Raw genomic sequence first — 20,074 nt, 5'->3', positions numbered from 1 at the left:
ATATCTGACATTTAAACTTGAGATTTATCATAGTCCACATGCACAGAAGAGTAGCGGTGTCCTCCTCCTGATTGATCTGGGTCTCTGCCTGTTGTGTTTAACCGTGTTGGGTGTTTGTAGTGGTGAAGCAGTGACATTGACTTCATTGATATGAGCAATAGGAAGCAATTTTCATATAAAGCAGAGCATTTTTTAAAGGCAGAAACCAGAATTTTCATCACTTTATTGAACCCTGAGGAAAAAATGCTGGAGCAAAACAAAATATTGACCAAAAAACACACACATTTCACAATTTGGTATGTGAAAAAATGGGTTTACAGGATGCATACATTATGGCTGCTGCACAAAAGCATGAAGAAATGGAGGACAACTGCACGTTGCCTCTAATGATCTGCAGTGATTGCACCTGGGGGAGACAGCTCCTTCCCAGGCAGCAGTGTTTTATCCTCCCTGCCCCCGCTGGCTCAGGTGATCTCTTTCTTGGGACTTTAAAGTGTTTGTAAATGTAGTTCATGTAGGATTTCTATGCTTTAAACCTCATTGACTTCTTATTTTGTTCTGATTGATCCAAGTGGCAGGTTACTAAAATCAGTTAGGGAAGTGCAGTTCTCTGTGTTGTTTTCTCCCTTTTGACCCTGTAAAACCTGAGCAAATTGGCTGATAAAAGAAGAAATTATATTCCCACAAAATTAGCAAGAAATTAGTTTAAAAATACAGGAATACTAGCCATCCTGAAAATAAGTTTAAAAATATAAATATAAAAAAAATACAAAAAGGCAAATAACCTGAAAAGGTGCTTGAAAATTAGAATAAATCTCTAAAAATACTTTAAATATGTAATTATGAAAATTATATAGAATATTTTTTTCACTAACTTTTTTCCTAGACATTTTCCTCCAGCTTTTAAAAAAATAATTTTTTAATCAGATGTTTGTGGAACATTTTTAAGGAATTGCTTATTGGCTTTTCCCCATGTTTCTGAAAGGTCCAAAGGTTTAAATATTCTGAAATACACCTGAAAATAGTACAAAAAAGTGATGTGACTATAGGTTTTAAAGGGTCAAACATTGACCATGAGTGATTGAAGTTATGCATTGAATACTCTCGTGTGCCTCCATCTTGTGTATACTTTTGGAACTACACCACAACATTAAAACACATTTTTAAAAATAATTTCTGCATAATTTGTTCCTAAATCTTCTTTGCAGAGTTGTGATGAGTAACAAACATCAGAATTGCCTTGTGGAGGAGTGTGACAGTTTGACTTCTTTCAAGATGAACCAGTCTGATGTATCTTCATCTCATCTTGAGAAAGTGAAGGAGAAATGTGACCGAACAGGAGCCCCGGCAGCAGACACATAATACTGAAGGTGAAGGCGAAGTGAGATGATTGCCGGCTGTCAGTCTCTCCTGCAGGCAGGTTAGTTACACTGCAAGATATATCAGTCATATCTAATTATATGGTGTGTTCTGAAAGAATATGTGCATTTCAGTAACTAAACATTGTTTCCAGATTTGATTTACCTCACCAGATGAGTTCAAGTCAGCAATTCAGTAAATTATTTAACTAAAGAAAACCCTGAAGCAACATCACATTTCTTGTGCTGTTTTAAAATGCCTTTGACAAGAATTTAAGTCTTTGAACCTTGAGCAATTTGGTATTATTTCTTTTCTAAAAAAAAACATGGGGGAAAAGACAATGAACAAATAGGAAGAAATAAGTAGATTTATAAAATTATTTCTCAAAAGCAAGGGAAAATGTACAGGGAAAAAAGAAAACAGGAGAAAACAATATAATTGTCTTAATTCCATACTTAAAATTAGATTACAAAATATTTTTGGTTTTTTAAGGACGTTTTCACAGGTTATGTCCTTGTTTCTTTTTAGCAGTATTTTGTTTTAAGAAATATTCATGTAGTTTTATGGTACTTTATTTTATTATAATTATTATCATCATTACTTATTTGTTGTATTTACAGATTTCTTGCTCATTTGGGGGTAATTTCCCCTGACATCACTCATTACCCTCTTCCCATGTTTTTTTTTAACCATTTGAAAGCTGGAGTTGATTCACTTTTCTTGTGCTGTGTTCAGACGCCTTTCATACTATTAAAAGCTTTGTACCCTGAGCAAAATGGTGCGATTTCTTTTAGAAACATGGGGAAATCAACTTGGTTAAATGTGTTTCACAAATTGCAAAAAATTTTTTTTAATAAAGCGATAGAGGGGGAAAAATGAAAAACTATATTTGTAACTATCACAATTACATATTTTAAATGATGTATAGAATTCTTATAATTTTTTAAGCACTATTTCCAAGTCATGTTTGCATTTTTGTTTTGTTTGTGTGTTTTTCATGCTTAATTTCAAGGTAAATTTCTTGCATTTTTTTATTTTTACTGTCGTTGCTCAGTGCCTTTTTCCCCATATTTCTGAATGAAATCGTGCAAACGTGCACGGGTTTCACAGGGTTAAATAAGTCAAAACAGATGTTTGCAGTGGAGCATCATCAGCCCTCACAGCTACAGGTTAGTGCATGTGCTCTGCAGCCGGCATCCACTCTGTGTGGCCCAGAATCGTTGATAAATTGGTTAGCAGATAAAAAATACTGCAATATTTTCTAAGTTAATCTTTGCTGTCGACAGTCAGTGTATGAAACAGCGAGAACAGATTGCCCGCATTCAGTGTAACAGTCCCGCAGCGCATCCATCCATCTCTTCATCCCTCTCTCTCTCTCCCTCCCTGCAGCCGGTGTCAGGTCCGCCCTCTTCCCTGCTGCCATGGCCGCGGAGGCTGCCGGTCGGACTGATGCGTCGGCCGGTCCTGCAGACTGCACCGAGATGGAGGAAAGGGTAAGATGCTTTTGGATTATTTAGGATGCTCTCTTTGGGGTGCAGGATATTAGCCTTTGCAGCAGGCCTTTCCAGCGCCACACACGCTGCTGCAGCAAGATGGAGAGAAACTCCGCAGGAAGCAAACCGCCACAGCAAAGATGTCTGATATGTAGGTTTTGGCACGATATGCATCGAGATGCATCAAGAATATCAGTGTTTTGAAGAGAGGAGGATGAGCTTTAAGCGACAGGGAGAGTGGAGGCAGAGAGGGAGCGCCGTGCACCGCCGCTGCAGCGCGCACATCCTGTATGACGCGCTGATGTGAAAGGGAGAAGTGAAAGCGCAGCAGCTGGTCGCTCGGTGGATGTAGGCTACCGAGGCTCGGCTTATAAATAGACAGTGGCCATTCTTTAACACTTTGTGTGTCGCTCGTTTGCGGCTGATTCCGGAAAAGTCCGTTTTCTTGCACTTGGTGGTGACGCAAGTTGGCAACAACTTGGCAGGCAAGGTAGGAATTTTTTTCCTGATCAGCAGAGCAGAACAGAGTGTGAATGGGGAAAAAAGGCTTTGTTGGGCTCATTGAGGCATCAAGAGAGGGAAGTGTCTTCCAGGAGAGCCTGCAGAGGCACCATGTGGAGATTAATTTGATTATAGGCATGTTTATCAATGGCAATGCAACTAAAGACTCTTCATGTTTTGGATTTTCTAAGATTTTCAAGCATTTTAAATGTGAAAATAAGTTGCATGAGCCTAAAGTGAGGTGTTGATAAACGCTTTGAAACCTGGGCAACTTTATTTCTTTTAAAAGTATGGGAAGAAGGCAATGGGCTGAGAAGAATGACTGAAAAATAGCAAAAAAGCACAAAAAATCACCTGTGAATTAGAAAGAAAAGATAAAAAAGGAAATCACCTGAAAAAGTGCTTAAAAAAAGATAGTCATTATACAAAATAATTTTAATTATATAGTAATTATAGTGATAAATGCTTTTTCTGTAGCATTTTTTTCCTTTTAACCAGACATTTTTCCCTAGATTTTTGATGATAATTGTATACCCTCACTTAATTTTTTACCCCATGTTTTTGGAAGAAATTACACCAATTTGCTGACACCCGTCAAAGGTTTAAATACTTGTAAAAGGCACCTGAATGCTGCACAGAAAAATTTATGTCACTCTTTGTTTCAAAAGGTTAAAAATAACCTAATAAATCCTAAAATATTCCTTTTACTACAGAAAATAGTGGGGAAATCAAATGAATCCTACAACCTTTGTAGCTGCAACAATCTGTTGTTTTAGTGCAGAATGGTTGCAAAAATTCACATATTTTAGATAAAAACTATAGATTTTCTGTTAAATGTAGAGATCTGAGTTAAGACACCTGTGGCGAAGGGTGTGTCTGTGTGTGTGTCTGTCTGTGTGTGTGTGTGTGTTTGTGTGTGTGTGTGTGTGTCTGTGTGTGTGTGTGTGTTAGGGTATTCTTCAAAGGCAAAGCATCTGTTCTCCACCTGCCGGCCCATGAACTGAACCTGTTCTTCCACTCTGCATATTCTGAGCTGAGATGTTTGTGTCACCAGCTCTTTACTTTCTTCAGTGTGTCGACTCACTCATCATCTGCTCTTCATCCTTTTCACTTCTCGACCTTTTTTGTCTCCATCGTGTCTCTGGGTGAGTGTTTGCTGCTCTAATCGCCATCAAAATGACATTTACTGCAGAGTTGACGAGTTGACTTTATCTTTTTTATAGCCTTATCTCAGATGAGGGATTGTTAACTCAGTTTATCATGTAAAAAAATAAGCAACTATGAGCTTAATGCAAGCAGAATGAGCATGAGACCTGCCTTTGTGTATGTTTTGCAGATGTGGGCTATAGTGCCAAAGGTGAGGCCGAGCAAGTGCGTCAGATTATGCAATGCAAGATCCCTAATCTCCTCACAGGAAAATGAGAGATGCTGGATTAAAGGAGGGAGTTAGTAGGAGACCAGGCTGAAGGGGAAACCCGTGAAAGAAGGCTGTTATTAGAGATTACTGGGCAAAGGATTGTTGTACGACCCAAATACTTTGTCTGCTAAAGCTTGACAAGATGTAAAGAAGCAACCAGGAGTATCAGAGTGTGAGAGTTGTTTGGGTATGTTTTCAAGCCAGAATTCAGATTTGTTTTGGACTTTTGGATTAAATGGCAAACTAGTTCCTCTCCGCCGATTTGCATTCTTGGAAAACGACTAATCTGGTGGCCTCACTCGGTGGTTCGGTGACTGGCTTATTTAGAAGAATGGTTTGCATTTTTTCTCAGCTTTATAAACCACAAGAGCTCCGACTGATGGAGCTTCTGCACAGGAGCAACACTTCGTCTGGAGCCAAATGTTACACAATTTTAGTTTAATTTCATTGAGTGATTTTCACAAAAATGTAGTAGCTCTTCTCAAAGTGTTTTCTTAAGTGTTGTCACCCTCCCTCTGATGAAATGGTCTTTTTTGGGGGGCATGATCACAGCAAGATGTAGAAAAAAAATTATCAGATTTTTGCATTTTTAAAGGTAATTTATTATGTATGGTAGCTTGCTCATATGTTGGGTTACAAAATAAAGAAGGAGGAGGAGGGAAAATCCTCCTCCTCCCTCCAAATTCCTTGTATGCGTAAAAAATACCTGGCCAATAAAGCTGATTCTGCCTCTGGCTCAAGCAATTGTGAGTGCAATACAAAGTCTTGGAAAGGCAGGTGTTCAGATTTGTGGCATTAGTGAAAAACAGAGAGGGACGCTTGATAATTTTGTTCGTTTTCGTACTTGATATTTCAGTAGTGGCTGCACTTCAGCGAAATCACTTCAGATATCAAAACAGAAAATCGAAAGATGCTCATAAAAGTGCACTTTAGGAAAGCTCACTACTGTCTCTCTGTTGCCTTTGGTTTACAATCGTGTACTTCATAAACAGATCACAACAGGTAAGTTGAGTATTATAACTGTAAACAGATAATCGTGCAGAATTTTCATCTGTTTACCGCAAGAAAGACCACCAAGATCCTCCTGATTTTACAATTTCAGGAAGATTTTTTTAATTCAGTCAGTTATTTTTTGTCAATCTGACAACATACTACAATTTAACAAGTGTTTTCTTAATATAAAACCTTACTTTTTGGAGTAAGAGTGCACAATTGCACCACTGAAACATATTCATTCATTCCTGCTAACATGGATGGGTCGCTATACAGTCCTACAGGGCACAAGGAGAAACAAAGTTACCTCAAAGAGACACGAATGACCACAAAAAGACACAGAAGAACCATAATGAGACACAAAGTGACTTTAAAGAGACATTAAACAACTACAGCGACACAATAAACAAACAAAAGAGACACAAAATTTCCCTAATAGGACAAAAAATTATGTCAAAGAGACCCAAACGACTACAAAGAGATGCACAGCAAGCTAGAAAAATCAACCAAAAAACAGAAAATAACCTCCAAGAGTCACAAGAACGCAAGGAGACTCACAATAATGACTATGTGGCAAACTACTACGAAGTCTGTGTGTCTTACTACTATGTAGTAGAGGTGGTAGGGCCCTTAGTATATTTGTGCCCATGGCTGCATTATACATGTAATGCTATTTGGCAAAATAACCTTTCTCTTGCTCTAAACTGATTTCCAGTTCGGTAAAACATGCATTTTTAACAGCCCAGCATCACGTTTTAAACGCAACTCAAAAAGCCTTCATAATAAGTGTGTATTTGTGCTTTACATTGAGGCGTGCACCATCTCATGAGTTATTATTGTAGTGCCGTACTGTGATATGATAGGGAGGGATTCTCTCATCAGCCTTGTGAGGTCTTTCTGTCACAATTGCTCCTTTTTTGGGGGTGAAATCTGCAGACAGACAGTCCCTAAGATTGGTATTGCTGTTTATCAAGGTGTTGCCGTCTCTTCCAGCAGAAGGAGGGGATTATGAAGGCTGATTTGGAGGCTTCTCTACCTGCTGGACAGGAGGAATTTGCGATCCAGTGCCGAGACGTGTGCCGGTCGTACGGAAAACTGAAGGTCCTCAACAACCTCAATCTGACTGTGCCACAGGGACACATGTGAGTGAAGCAGACTGACTTTTACTATTTTGCCTAAATCTTAAGACACGTGTGTGTTTATCTCTTTGTCAAAACTAAACCAAAAGGACAATTTCTCTTTGCTTGTTATTGTGTTTTTCTTAAACTGTGTTTTTTAACCTGTTAACCTGTCCTGTAAAAAAAAAAAAAACAGTAATAAGAAATCTGGGAAAACAGAGACAAGAAAAAAGAATGCAGTTTGCAGATGTACAACAAAAACCGACGTACTGAAAACGTGTTTTAATGAGATATACTGTCAGTTTAATTTTAAACCTCCAGCTCAACCCCTATAGCTAAATCGTTCTCCTCCCAGTCAGCAGGCGTGTTCCCAACATGTAAAGGAACCAGTCTACTGGCCTCCTGCTTTGTCATGTATCTGCAGACTGATCAGATGCCAAAATCTCAATTTCCTGCAAGATAAGACCCCAAAGGACAGTGAGAGGAAGCTTGCAAATAAATGTGCAGTTTATGCATTTGCAGTTTGTTCTTAATTTTGTTTTTATTGGCAGCCAGAGGACTTACAAAAAAGACAGTTACAAAAACTTTACTTAAAGCCTTTTACTGATAAATCGCATCAAAATCAGATGCTTAAAGGTAATAAATAAAACTGCAAGCCAAAAGACTAGTTAGCAGATAAACAAGTGAAAGCACACAAGGATAGTTAATTTTTTTTTAAGTATATTAAAAAAACCAAATTATTAATGATAATAATAATGATAATTTAGGTTTTAATAGCATTTTTTAAAATTTTGTAGTCCAACTCTAAGCTCCTAAAGAAACTGAAATCTATAAATAAATTAGAAATCAGAACAATGATGTGAAAACAAAAACCTTGAGTGGAAAAAAAAAGGCTTCTCCTTGTTTTTTCATGAACTGTGCAAATGAGCACAGAAACCACGGGGAAGTGTTACTGTGCACGTAAACAAGTCTGTCAAAGACGACGAGTTGTCTCACTTTTGCAACAGGTTGAAATGTGCTGAATGACAAAGCGGATAAAGTGCTGCTGCTGGAATTCACACAGAGAAAATGTGCTACGGAAACTGGAGCATGTGATTTGTTTTTTGTTCAATTCAAACTTGTTATGGCTCTTTAACTGACTGCTATTTTAAAGTGAGTGAACAAAATAATCAGCTTTTAAGAGGAAAAAAGATGGAATCTCTCATTTTGCTGTTTGGAAATTTTGGCTTTTAGAAAAGTGAAAATTAAACAAAATAATCCCATTAGTTCCTCAAAGTTTTCCTTCTGTATGTTTGCTATTTTGACAGTTTTTATGTTCAACAATCACAAATCAAAGAATATAATTTAGGACATAACACAAAACAAAATAAGTCCTGCAATTTTCTGAACGCTGAGCAACATATCAATGATGAATGATAGTTTTATTTTCTTTCAGCTGCGACTTTAGCAAGTAAACAGCCTGATAACGGACATAAGAGTTATCCTGCAGTTAAACTGATTATCTTGAATGTAAAACTTCATGGTTTATTGTAAGTTTCTGCTGTTTTGTTTTACAGTAACTTACACAATCTAACTGCGAGGCGTGTAACTGTTGCACTGCTCGTAGTCAGGTTTTATCTCATACAGTCATCTGGTTATCTGCTTATCTGGTTGCTTACATAGACGACATCTGCTTCCTTTGTTGAAATTGAGGAACTTGAGCTTCTTTCATGTTTGATTATATGTGTACAGAAACTAGAGATTCTCTAATAAAGTTTCTTTTCAATTCACCTTTGTCATGATTGAACATGCTTGTTGCACATAAGTTGTAAAACTGCTCTGATAGATGTCTAGTTTTATGTAAAATCCTCTTGTTTCTCTGTTGCAGTTATGGCCTTTTGGGGCCCAGTGGATGTGGGAAGACCACGCTTCTGAAATGCATCGTGGGAACTTTAAAAATCTCGCGGGGGCACATCACCGTTTTAGGGAAGCCACCTGCATTTCCTGGTCATGATGTGCCGGGAAAGATGGTCGGGTACATGCCACAGGTAAACGCCACAGATTAACCCAAATGAACCCACTGCAGGACACTCATGTGTCCAAAGACCTTTCAAATGTGTGGGAAAGCCACCAATTCATGCAAATCTTGAATTTGCAAGCATTTGTGGCTTTTCCAAACCTCATAAGGTCTGACTCTTAGCTCTGTGTTCACTCAGAAAGAGTATTTCTCTATTTTAGTTGCTAAAATGGTCTTTAGTTGAGCTGAAAAGGTCTTAAATAGGGTTAAATTTTGCTTTTTAAATCCTTCAAATTCCCAGTCAAATTCTTTGTTGTTCTCTGTTTGCACTAATGTTGCCTTCACATGCTTCTCGCAAATATTGCATTTACCATATTTATGAGTTACGAGCACATTAACAGCCCTCAAAAGTCGGAATTACGAGTGGGAAATTTGGAAATTTTGATGATGTTGCAGAGTTGTGACATTTGCATGACGTTGCAGAGCAGCAGAAATGGCGTATAACATGGAAACAGTGTCAACAGTTGACTATAAAAAATTATGTTATTTAGTTATTTAGTAGCTGTCATTTACTTCTAGTAGTTGCACATTTTTGTATAGGCATCTATTAAACTTTTAACTATGAAGCCTGCCAGGCAAGTATACTAACATTGATAAAAATGTTATTTTATAACAAGTTGCCGACTTGACATCATAAATGCATAAGCATGCGCAAAAGTCAATGTTTGGACAATGGTAAGAAACTTTTTTATTAATTCATGTATTAAATATAATTTTTTGATAACATTCAAAGTGTAATATGGTATTAATTATAACTGCTGTCCATGTATAGTGACCGAGATTAAATAAAAAAAAAACAAACTATATAATATATATAAAAATAAAATGATGTAATATATAAAAATATAGATAAAATGGAAACAGCTATCAACCTCTTATTTAAATGCTCTTGGCATCAAAATGCAACCCATCGAGTTTGTAGCTTTCATCGCATGAATGCAGCATTAGTCCCCATTACTGTGTCGCTCAGCTCCAAAGCCACTCACGGGCCTCTTTAATTCAGCTCGAGTTGCACTCAGTGACCTGTACCTGAGTGTGTCTCATTACTGTCAGAGTGGATATCTGATGAGGCTGATAACACACACGCCATGTGTCCTCGCCTGTGTGTAACCCTCAGCATCACACCGGTCCTTGGTAAGAGGTGATCTGTGACCCAGAGACGGGGAAATGTGACACCTCGCCACGCTGCGGTGAACTTGGCTCATGTTGTCTGGTGTTACAGTGCAGAGAAATTCATTGACTCGTTTTGACTTTTGGCTCAAACGGAGAGGCTCGGAATATATAATGCAGCTTATTGTTTTCACAGAAAAATGTGTATATGGCTCATTATAATTTAAGCCTTTAATACTTTAAGAATATTAAAAGAAGCAGGAGAAGCAAGCCTTTCAGTGATGGAAGTACTAATAAAATACAAAGTCAAAGGTCTCTGCATACGTGCTCAGCAGGCAGCAGTGCAGATCTGTAGTAAAACAGACACTAACTTAGTAAAAAATAGAAATGCTGTAGTTGCATTTGTCATGAACTGAGCTGGAAAATTTACTTTTGTGATAAAACATAATTGTGCTATGGGTTACATGAAGGATTTAGTGATACATCTGTCGACATTTTTTGCCTCTTTACACTTTTTTTATTAACAAAGGAGTAATGCAAGAGATGTCACAAGACTATAGTTGGGTCTTGATTCAAATGTGTCAAGTAAAGAAAGTTGGCATTTATTATTAGCTCAGATTCATACTCCTCTTTAGGGATTCTGTAAATAAAACAGTTTTGGATTTAATTTAAAATTTTATCACGGGTTTGTTTTTTATTTAAGTTCTTTTTCTTTTTCAAGTGAAAGAAAAGCTTTCTCTAAAGAGAAACATGTTAATATTCTTCAAAGTAGGATATCCACAAAAGTATGTTTTGTGTTCGGGATGTACCCGAATCCGAATAATGTCACTTGCATTGATTTTTGGTTGTTCAATACAAATATTTTACTATTTGTTCCTTTTGTTCTATATATATTTTGAGAGTTTGAATGGGGTTTGGTGGGACTTACAGGGTGACAGTGACTTTCATGTAATATAATAAACAAGTTATCCCTTTAAGCTAATGCATACTAACAATGGATATGAAATGTGCAACAACTTTTTTACCGACACTCGATATAAAACAAAAGCCAGAGACTGAGTAGTATTAAGCTGCTGTGAGCTGAAAATTACAACACTTAGAAGCAGATGACAATTTTTCGTATTGGTAGCAAAACTCTTGCGTTGTGTCAGCACAAGTACGGAGACATTTCGAACTACATCGAGCCATTCACTAGACAGTGATGTCTTATGTTTTTACGTGTGAATGAAGAGAGGGACGGTTTGCAACTGATTGAAGTTTCCATCATCTTATTATTCCATCATCTCTTCAGTTACTATATTTCTATCCACACAAGCATCTTTGTTTGGTAAGATCAGGCGCATGATGGAGGGTGATGTGAGGATTGAAAAGGTGCTGTAACTTTTCAAAACTACCATCAGATATAAGTTTTAAGCAGTACTCTCTTCTCACTGATAACTCTGTCGTGTTGCACAGGAGCTGGCGTTGTACAACGAGTTCACCATCAGTAACACTCTGACCTTCTTCGGCCGAATCCACGGCCTGACGTCGAAGGAAACCCAGGCGCGCATGGACTTCCTCATAGACTTCCTGGATCTACCTCAGAAGCAAAGTCTGGTCCGAAATCTCAGGTAAAACCACATGACTTGAATGTGACAAAACTTCTCTGAAGAGATTTGTTTTTTCTGTGCGCAGGACTGAATGTAGATTTATCATACTGCTGCATTTACACCAGAAGCTGATAGTGGAAACACTCATCTAAAGTTCTGTAATTTGCTGCAGGTGAACTCTGGACAACATTGTCAACCAATGCCAATCAGTACAGTTAAATGTTTAGCAATTTAGATCTTTATTCGGGACATGCCAAATAAAACGGGAGAATAAAAATTAAATATAAGTAAGAGAAACAACAACAGAATACCCATCAGACATATTTAGTAAACAACATCAATATTTAATGTCCGAAAAGGATTAGGGGGGAATACTTATCAAATCTTGCCCCCACCCCTTTTTTAAAAATAAAAAATATTTTAAAAAAACTTAAATTTAAACAAATATTCTCAATTTCTGCACCAGTATTCATCATACACAGATGGAAAAGACAGAAATCGATGATAAATTCAGGTGTGGTTATAAGCTGAGACTAACTGCAGTCCTTCCCCAGGAACAGCCAGTTTATGGCCTAAATGAGTGCAGACACCTGTGGACTTTGACACCTGAACTGCCTAAATTGTGCACACACAGACAAACACCCTCACTCTCTCCTCCACATGTTGTAAACCCAGAGGCCATAAAATAATATGACTTTGTCTGATGAGGAAACTAGCAAAAGTAAAATGAAAGAGAAAACATCCTATTTATTACAAAGTTGGTTTTATAATGTTTGCAGTTAGATCATCATCATCATCATCAGTGTTGCAAGATTTGACGGCAAGTAGCCCAAACAGAGTTTCAAAACTGCCCAACTGTCACAAAATGAAAGTTCCCATTCAAGATTTTTAAGGTTTTTGTCTTTGTCCGGCATTAATAAATACTGCAATACTGTGGTACATGGTTTTCTGAGGTTTGTAGCAGCATGTGTGTGTGATGATTTTATTAAAAATAGCACAAACAGAGCTTGGACACAAATACAGCATTAGACATTTTTCATCCAGGGAAATGGTATATTTTGCTGATTGCCTCTTGTCCCATGTTTTTGAAAAAAATCCAACCAATAAATTTGCTCACGTTTCAAAGGTTTAAATGATTGTGAAAGGTTTCGAAATTTGAACTATGTACGAACTTGTGCACCGAAGTGAAGCACCTCTGATTTTCAGTTCAGTTTGCAATCATGTTTATTGTCGCACTAAATATATGATCATAACTGCAGAGCCATGTTATCTGCCAGCTTCCTGCTGCTGAGGTCTCAGGCAGCTCGTTGCTGCTCTATTTTGAAAAACAAACTTTCCACCAGGCTAAACATTCACTATAAGCTCCTAAAATTTGCATCAAGAAAGGCCTTGTTCTCAAGCCATACAAGGAAACATTCAAGAATACAAAATAAAAATAGAGTATTTGGCATTTCACCAAATATTTCTGTTAGATCTTTAAAGTTATTTTTGAAAACTTTAGTCTTATGTGAAATTCAAGCGGCTGCAAGATCTGTGAGAAAATGCTTCAAACTCTCAGGCGCCGATAGAAATTTAAAAATAAAAAAGAAATGGTGAATTACTATATGGCCCTTTTATATTTTGCAATTATTGGAGGAAGAACAATCAGCATCTCATGTTGCACTCTTTATTCACATCCCTGATTAATTACAAAGATCCTTCTGTTCCCAAAGAGGCCCCTCAGACCAGCCTTCATTAGCAGTCCATGTAATATTTATGTTATGTGCACTATAGCCTGTCACGTTACTGAGCCGACCAGCAAAGAGGACGCGCTGTCAAAATAATCTTTGTTTTAAGATCTACAATGATCTTGCAAAAGGCGTCCTCGCTTGCTCTGCTGCAGAGCTTCACAGCCTGTTGAAACTGTTCGCTCTTTACTATGAAAGACACTCCTGGTATGAATAAACACCCATGATGTGGCATTTGTACTCATGCGTCTGTTTCTCTTTCATGTCCTTCCTTCTTTTGTCTTTAATACCATGTAGGATCAAGCTGCTAATTTGTGACACATAAATACATATGATTTTTATTTTTTATTTTAGGTAATATCAAAAAAATGAGGTTAATTTGTCAAAATGCCTCTTCCTCCTAACATCCATCACTCATCTGTGTAGTTGTTTTCCTGCGTGTTGACGGGCCGGTTCGTCCTGCAGGTTTTGTCTCAGCTGCTTTCCCTCAGGAGCGAGTGGCATGCAGAGAGTGGGAGAAGATTCACCTTTACCACCCTTTGACTCTTCCTGTTGTCTCACTTTGGTTTTTGTGTGTGTGTTTGTGTGTTACAGTGGAGGTCAGAGGCGCAGGGTGTCTCTCGGAGCGGCTCTGCTTCAGAATCCAGAGCTGCTCATCCTGGACGAGCCGACAGTCGGAGTGGATCCTGTGCTCAGAGCAAAGTATGTGACACACATTGGCTGCTGTCCAACTTATATAACCCTCAGAAAAGTACATCTCTGTTATTAACCGAGATCATATAAACTTACACACATCCTGTAATAAATATTTAAGTGACACTAGATTTATTTTCAGTTCCAGAATAAGTTTCCCTAGTATTAAACCCACCTGCGTAATTCTGGCAAAATAAAATAAAATACCAGAATCCAAGTATATTTAGTTGTGGGGCATCCTTACAATTCTCTCTGTTTTTATTTTTTATAGCATGGCACATTTTCACTTGCAGTGTAGTGGTTGACGTTATAGAGACAACAATGGCGTGAGACAAAGTCAGCAGGGTTTAAACTTAAAGGGTTCTGCGTTTTTCTGCCTGGACCCTATTTTCCCATGTTTTTGTGTCTCGAAGCAATTGTTATGTTGTTGCTGTATTTAGTGTAAGTTCAAAATGGCTGTTGCTCACCTGTTGCCCTTAAAGGGACAGTTCACCCCAAAATGAAACATATTTTCTCTCTTAGCTGAAGTGCTTTTCATCAGTCTGGATTGTTTACGTGTGAGTTGTGGAGTGTTGGAAAATCAGCTATAGAGATGTTTATCTTCAATATAATAGATCTCGATGGCACTCGGCTTGTGGTGCTCAAAGCGCCAAAAAAATACATTTGAAAAACTCACCAGCACTGTCATTTTCCTGGAATCATGACCCAATTACTAAAGATAATCCACAGACCTTGTCGTGAGCAGTTTCATGTAGGAACTATTTTCTTTCTACAGAACTACACCCAGCAACCATATCACTGCGCAGAAGGAAGTGTGCATCTACTCATGGACAAGCGACTTGTGCTGGCTCACCTGAGCAGAGCACGAGTCTAGGAGAGAATTTGTATGGAAAAACTCTGCACAAACACGTCTGCATATGTTCTATAAAATGAGTCAGAAGCATTGTTTAAGCATACTGCCCTCCCTCAGTGTGCTGCTCCAGTCTCATTGTGTAATAGCACCACAAAACCTCATCAGATCAGACGGTTGGCAGGCAAACTGCTGCTGGCGAAGCTGTGAGCTTTTTCAGACCGAGATTTTAGGAAAACTCTATTAGCAAGCAGCGGGTCAGGCGTTACGTAATTTGTTTGGTTTCTCGGGTCTCCTTTCTAGGATCTGGCAGCATCTGGTGGAGATTGTGAAGACGGGGAAAGTCTCGGTCATCATCACCACTCACTACATAGAGGAGGCCAGGCAAGCCAATGTGGTGAGACAGTTCATACATGCATGGACACACAGAGACGCCACATGCATGTGCACATGCCAAAGACAAATTAGGCAGAAATAACACTCACAAACAAGAATCAGAATTACTGCAGCAAAATCTATAGAACAAAGCAGCAACACTGGTCCTCGTGTTTCATAGAAAAACAAAGAGTCCATTGATATCTGCACTGTGTCAACTCTTCAGATGAACTGTATTCTTTATTATCTTTGGCAGCAGGGACAAAAGATCCCATTTAATGAGAGAAAACCGGGGGAAACGTCCTATAGAGTTTTTGTAGAAGCTCTTTTGTCTCTTTATTTTTCATTTTAGTGAAAATGCTTGTCAAATTATGAATTATTTTAATTGAGATTAATCCAATTTTTAATCACGTTTTCAATTCCATTATTTTGCATCACAAAAAAGTTTTGAAGTCCATATTGACAAGCTTAAGCACATCTTACCAGTTTGTTTTTATTGGGATTTAAATGACAGCAAAAATTGCATGGGGCTAGCATAGAGGAGACTCATGGGTACCAACAGAACCTATTTCCATTCAGATATTGTCGAGGTCAGAGGTTAAGAGACTCCTGTGAAATGGCCACGCTGCTTTTCCATCGCCAAAATTTAGCCAAACTTTGGAGTGTTATTGTGCCACCTTGCTGACAGGCTAGTATGACGAAACTGCATATTTTAAGCCAATATGATCTTTTCCCAACCAAAAAAAAGAGTTTCAGTGTCTAAACCAAACCACATGTTAACCACAGTTTTGGTTTTTTTTCTGGTGATTCAGTTAAATATCTTTTTCCTCTGTGCCATATAGGGCTATTATTATCAGAAAAACAAATAAACTGTAGTTTATTTTGGGTCAGTCCCACCGTCTATACTGCTGCTGTGATACTCACAAGAGCGACAACTGTGTGTATAAATCTGCCACTCAAAATAGTCTCTAACAAATGCACAAATTACTCCTGTTTGAGAAGAGTTTGCTTTGCCTGGCTGTTTAGGAAAAAAATTACCCTTTATTTTTAAAAACAAAACATGATATTTGTGACCCAAATTTTAATATTTATGGTCGGTGTAAAACAATATGTTCCTCTAACATTTATATTCATAGTTTATTTAATTTACACATAGGTTAGGTTAAGCCTTACTGTACACAGAAAAACATTGAATAAAACTGCTTGAAAAACAATTAATTAAAAGGAGTTTTTGGGCTGTGACTACATGGTTTTTATCATTTGAGCATGATTTAACAAAGCTTTGCATAACCTGAACCTCACCCAGCCATCATACAAATACACACGACGCCAAAAAACACAAGGAGAGCAGGAAGTAATGCACACGTTAAAAAACACAGAGGTTTCATTTGTGCACACACTCACAGGAGATCGACATGGCCTCACACAGTACAAAGCACATGGACTCTATACATTAGATAAGCCTTTATTGATCCTCAGAGGAGGAGTTCAATATTTAATCCTGTAGTTCTGCATTTTTACTGTATATTAACGCCCATGTAACCTTCACTGCCGGTCATACAGTACTAATGCTTGGCTCAGCATAAATCCAGTCAGTTCATGAGTTCAGTCATTGTTTCACCAGTAATCTTTGTATGTGAAGTCCATAAACCGAGTGCCTTACATTTGTAAGTTTGCACTGTAGATTTTTCTGCTACAAGCCACTTTTTATAGTTCGTCATGTCAGGAACGATGCATATCAGCTTTCCCCTGGGAGTTAGACACGTTGATACAACTCATACTGTAATCTGTGCTCAAACAGAAGTGTAAAAGCTATAACTTGTTGAGAATCAAGCTTGCTGTTTCCCAACCGCGTCTGGTTGTTATGCTAAGCTAAGCTAAGCTAATCGGCTCCTGACTTTACGTGGTATCGATCTCCTCTAACGCTTGGCAAGAAAGCAAATACGTGATATTTCCCCAAATGTCAAACTGCTATCAATGTGCATTGATAGGAAATTTAAGGAAACATGAAGAGGTGAAACAGATAATATTCTTTGGGAATTGCAGAAGCTAAAATTTCACTTCTCTTTTCTCAAAACCAAAAATGATTTTCGAAAGGTAATAGATCTGCTTGTTCAAGACAGAAAAGATGAAGTGTTTTAACTGAGCAAACAACGATCTCTAACCTCCTCACTGCAGCCGCTTTGTGTGTGTTTGCATTCACATGTAGTTTATTTAGGACAATAATACTGATACATTATAACACTTTCCCTGTTATTAATTAGGGAAATCAGCTTGTGCACATCGAGTACGTAAAAAAGTATAAAAAAATCTGCAGATAATGATCCTTTCTGCACATTCAGTTGATTTTTAAAATTACACCCCATGAATACACAATTTTGAACAGATAATTTTGTAATTTCATGCAAAATGTTCTTGTTCTGTGTCTCTCTACCTGACAGAACCAAAATTATTTAATTAGCTTGGTTTTCAGTGGAGAATATATTGTCCCATAATGTTTAAGAAGCTTTTCTAGTCCAGAAAAAAGACCACATACTTGTATTATTTTTGTCAAGGCCTGACGTAAAGACAAAGTATTTGCCTTTGGTTACTTAAAATAAAAATCTGTATTTATATCTTGAAATATCCCGTGTGGCTGAACTCCAGTGTGAATACTTCGACCTGTCTGTCTTCTGTAAACTGAAACTCGTACGTGTGAATCTGCATAACTCGAGCTTTTTTGCTCACGCTGCACAAAACCAGGTCCAAGGTCATTTTTGGCTCTCACTGATGCAGCTACATGTAAACAGAGCCAGAAACTCTCCCCTAAAACCAGTCTGACCGTTCAGCACGCTCAGTTTTTCAGCTCCATTCAGGGTGAAATGAGGTGAATCTGCTGATTTATTTTGTCTTTGTGGCTGTTAAACGTTGACAGAAGTGTGTCAGGTAAAGTAGCACAAAGTGCAACATTGCAATGCCAAGAAATGAGCCTCACCAGGTCACGCCAACTGTCTGCGTCTCGTCAGTTGTACTGCGTCTGGCACAGTCGATGGACTTTGATCACACAGACAGCAAATTAGGTTTATGATGTGTTTGACCTACTGAGGAGTTTGATGGGAGACATTTTGCCGCCAGTTTACTGTTCTGTAACTGGTTATTAACTTGTATCTGGAAAGTTGGATGTTGTTTTTATCATTTTGGGGAAAAAAATCAAAAGTTGATTCAGGAACTTTGTTGAAATATTGACTATATGTTGTGTTTTCAACTTGAAAGCTTTTGCTGCCTTTTGTGTGCGTTCTCATTAGTTTTGAGGTGGTAGATATGGATTTGAATTGAACTTTTGATGCATCTTAAGGCAAAATTATCTCTGAAAAAATGGGGAAATACAGAATACAGAGAATGAAATAAATCTTACCCATTAAAAAAAACAATTTCAGTCACAACATGAAAGAAAATTTCCACATTCTGCCCAAAGCTTTCATTTAATAAAGACTTAAAGTACTTTAATTGACCAAATATTCTCACTGCTGTCATTTCTCCAGGTCGGTCTCATGAGGAACGGTCGTTTGCTGGCTGAAGGACCTCCAGACGCAGTCATGAAGCAGCACAGCGCAACAGTGAGTTCTCATTAAAACCTTCAGGGGAAGTTTGGATATCTGTGGGAGCTGGTAGTCAGGACAGAGACATAAAACAAAGGCAGTTAGTTTGTACTGAAGCACATCTCAGAAATAATTCGAGATGCTTTATATTCAGTATTACATCAAAGATTTAAAGAAAAATACAATGCAGATTAATGACAGACCAATAAAGAAATCAAAAAAGAGCCAACAAATTGCAAACTAACTTAAAGGCCTCGCATGTGCATAAAAAAGTAAAGATGTACGCAGGTGAAAATACAAAATATACTTACTGTGTTGTGGTAGTCGGATCCTTTTTCACACACATTACTCTCTGCTGCAGACCTTGGAGCACGCCTTCCTGCAGCTGTGTGAGACATCAGACCAGATCGGCTCCAAACGGGGGTCCAGTCCGCCAGGTGGGCCGCTGGAGAACAGCCAGTCGTTCGAAAGCGGGCGAGATGAGAGTCAGCCAATCCTCGCCATCGGACCAGGAGGTGGAGATGACATTCAGAAATTTTCAGGTACCAGTTTGAAGCATGCAATAAAACTCTTATTTTGGTTTGTTGTAAAACCTAAACGTTTTTTTTCCAAAACTTAAAGGGCAAATATTGAACTTTTAAGATTGTGTATTTGTGCGTGTTTGTGCGTCCAGCGGACTGGAAGGTGCGAGCCCGACACTTTCTGCCCAAGTGGAGGAACATCGCTGCCCTAATGATCAAAACAATGGTGCGGATGAAAAGAATGCCCGGGTACGTTGCAGTCGATAGTATTTAATAGTGAAATCTATTGTTTGATGATGTCTAAATATCTGAGCAACACTGATGTTTACCCTCTCCTCTGTGCTCGCAGCTCGTTGTGTTTCCAGTTCTTGCTGCCCGTCATCCAGATCTCTCTCATCTGTTTGTGCATTGGAGGAGACCCAAAGGGGATCCAGGTTGCCGTGGTGAACAACGAGACCTCCTCCTCTGCTTACAGCAATTTACTGCTGTCCTTCCTGGACAACTCCAGCGTGCACCAGGTATTTATTAATACACACCGGCCGTGATCGCACCCTCTGTTCTCATGTTTATGTGTCACAGCCAAAGACGAAGTGGGAAGTTTCTGTGTTTGTTGACCAGTTTTTCTTTGCTGTTGCATATAAGTTTACTGTAAAACAGTTTAATGTATTTTTAGTTGTTATTATAAGAGAATAAT

The 20,074-nt window shown here is 38.2% G+C and overlaps 1 protein-coding gene across 5 annotated transcripts in view; it reads left to right on the top strand.

Moving 5' to 3' along the window:
* The first annotated feature begins 1,043 nt into the window (after window positions 1-1,043).
* Window positions 1,044-20,074, top strand: part of abch1 (ATP-binding cassette, sub-family H, member 1) — a 43,104-nt gene continuing 24,073 nt past the window's right edge. The window contains exons 1-11 of one of the 5 annotated variants that reach the window (XM_088086635.1): window positions 1,044-1,420; window positions 2,749-2,852; window positions 6,760-6,905; window positions 8,749-8,908; window positions 11,503-11,657; window positions 13,958-14,065; window positions 15,210-15,303; window positions 18,803-18,877; window positions 19,221-19,401; window positions 19,533-19,629; window positions 19,730-19,898. In XM_088086635.1, coding sequence (XP_087942761.1) covers window positions 1,387-1,420; window positions 2,749-2,852; window positions 6,760-6,905; window positions 8,749-8,908; window positions 11,503-11,657; window positions 13,958-14,065; window positions 15,210-15,303; window positions 18,803-18,877; window positions 19,221-19,401; window positions 19,533-19,629; window positions 19,730-19,898 — 1,323 coding nt within the window. In that variant the 5' untranslated portion in view covers window positions 1,044-1,386. Of the gene's footprint in view, window positions 1,421-2,748; window positions 2,853-2,886; window positions 3,343-4,318; window positions 4,499-6,756; window positions 6,906-8,748; window positions 8,909-11,502; window positions 11,658-13,957; window positions 14,066-15,209; window positions 15,304-18,802; window positions 18,878-19,220; window positions 19,402-19,532; window positions 19,630-19,729; window positions 19,899-20,074 lie in introns of those variants that run through there. The other 4 variants (XM_042501555.2, XM_088086637.1, XM_088086636.1 and 1 more) reach the window with 4 other exon arrangements.

The sequence above is a fragment of the Plectropomus leopardus genome, chromosome 13 (assembly GCF_026936395.1).
Source record: "Plectropomus leopardus strain MGB_pleo_1.0 chromosome 13, ASM2693639v1, whole genome shotgun sequence".
Lineage (NCBI taxonomy): Eukaryota > Metazoa > Chordata > Actinopteri > Perciformes > Serranidae > Plectropomus > Plectropomus leopardus.
The sequence above is the reverse complement of the archived record's forward strand: the minus strand, read 5'-3'. Positions and strand labels throughout refer to the sequence as shown.